This window comes from Chinchilla lanigera, unplaced genomic scaffold, assembly GCF_000276665.1.
Source record: "Chinchilla lanigera isolate Chin_1 unplaced genomic scaffold, ChiLan1.0 scaffold00248, whole genome shotgun sequence".
Lineage (NCBI taxonomy): Eukaryota > Metazoa > Chordata > Mammalia > Rodentia > Chinchillidae > Chinchilla > Chinchilla lanigera.
In genome coordinates, this window is record NW_004955649.1 from 79409 (window position 1) to 80917 (window position 1509).

General features: G+C 47.2%; 1 protein-coding gene across 1 annotated transcript in view; it reads right to left on the reverse strand.

Annotated features, from left to right (window-relative positions):
• Positions 1-26: 26 nt before the first annotated feature.
• Positions 27-1509, reverse strand: part of LOC102010656 (laminin subunit alpha-3-like) — a gene marked incomplete at its 5' end in the record, with an annotated part of 4329 nt that continues 2846 nt past the window's right edge. Inside the window, 1 exon segment of the mRNA XM_013510173.1 lies at positions 27-173. Within this exon segment, the coding sequence (XP_013365627.1) occupies positions 60-173 (114 nt within the window).

Consider the following 1509-nt stretch of genomic DNA (forward strand, 5'->3'; position numbering starts at 1 on the left):
GGGTCTAGGCCATCAGCAGACTGCTTCCTGCCTCTCCAGGTTACGCTGAAGCCTCTGCCTTACCTGTTGGTGTGAGGACAGGGGCAGACACTACAGGATCCGCGGGCGGCGTTCCCATAGTGACCCTCCTTGCAGCGCTCGCAGTGCTCCCCGGCCGTGTTGTGCTGACAGTTCTTGGGGCAGAGAAACAGGACAATGAATGCACCTCTTACACCTCCTACTTGTGAGGTCCCTGTAATCTTACACAGTTGTAACTCAAGTCCTCTGAGTCTATACGAGAAACAGCACATGTGAATCGGTGGATACGCTGATTACCCTACTTTGGGGATTACACGGTGAATACAGTATCAAAATATCACACCGTATCCCATGACTATGTACCGGTCTGTCAATTAAAATTATTGAAATTTAAGGTACAGAAAATGAAGGTGTTAAATATCCATTTCTTTTCTAGATATAGAATTGTGCTATAAATGTAAGTGACTAGTATGTATATTTGAAAGCAAAGAGGGTGTTTGGGTGTTGTTTACATGTCTCCACTGGATCGTCACCAGGACGCTGACCCTGTCTGGAATTTTCCTTCCTCCCTGGATCTCACTGCAGTGTGGGTTTCTCCCTTAGGTTTGAACCCCGGGACAGAACTCACCCTGTGGTTTATCTGCTCCACAGAGGAGATCTTTCGAACACTGCAGCGATATATCTGGCTTTCACGCAAGGAGGACACCAAAGGCTTCCTTCACCTTTCTTTTGCTCAGCTGCTCTGTTTCACTCATGAAACATCCTTATTTTAAACTCATTATTTACCTTCCCATTTGAATTTTCCTTCTAAAATAAATGACAATTTTAAAGAAGAACATTTGGTGATAGCTATAGTTCAGTCCTCTGCTCACCTAGATCTGCAGCTGAAAACAGTTGGAGGGACAAGGATTGCGCCGAGGGTGTGCAGATCCGGGTAAAAACACTCTGCCCAACGGTGCAGGGAGGGTACCATGAAAGGGGGTCATTCTCACCAGAATGTCCAAAGTACCCCTACCCTTGGGAGAGGGCGCCTCCCCTAGAAGCTCTTGTCGTCAGCCCTGCAAGCTGGAGGCACCTGCCTGTCAAGTTTCTTTGTGCTTTGCTGTGAATGAATGAATTAGGGAATGAATGAAGCACTGAATTAGGGATGAATGAAGGACTGAATTAGGGATGAATGAAGGACTGACTTAGGGAATGAATGAATGAATAAGTGAGCAAATGAATGAATGCAACAGAGGCCCACATGCACTTCTTGGGATGTGCTCTCACAGCCCCATTGAGCACTACAAATCTACTATGCATTGCTATACACCCAACTACACCAGGTACTACAGATACAAAGATGGGCTAGTACGGTGGCTCAGGAGGACAAACACCCCTGTGAATAGACACACTGAATATGTCCAGGAAGGCCTGACAGCAAAGGAAGGCCAGCATTCCACAGGCACAAAGAGAGGGGCAGCTGGCCTTCCAGAGCCCAGTGGGACAAGG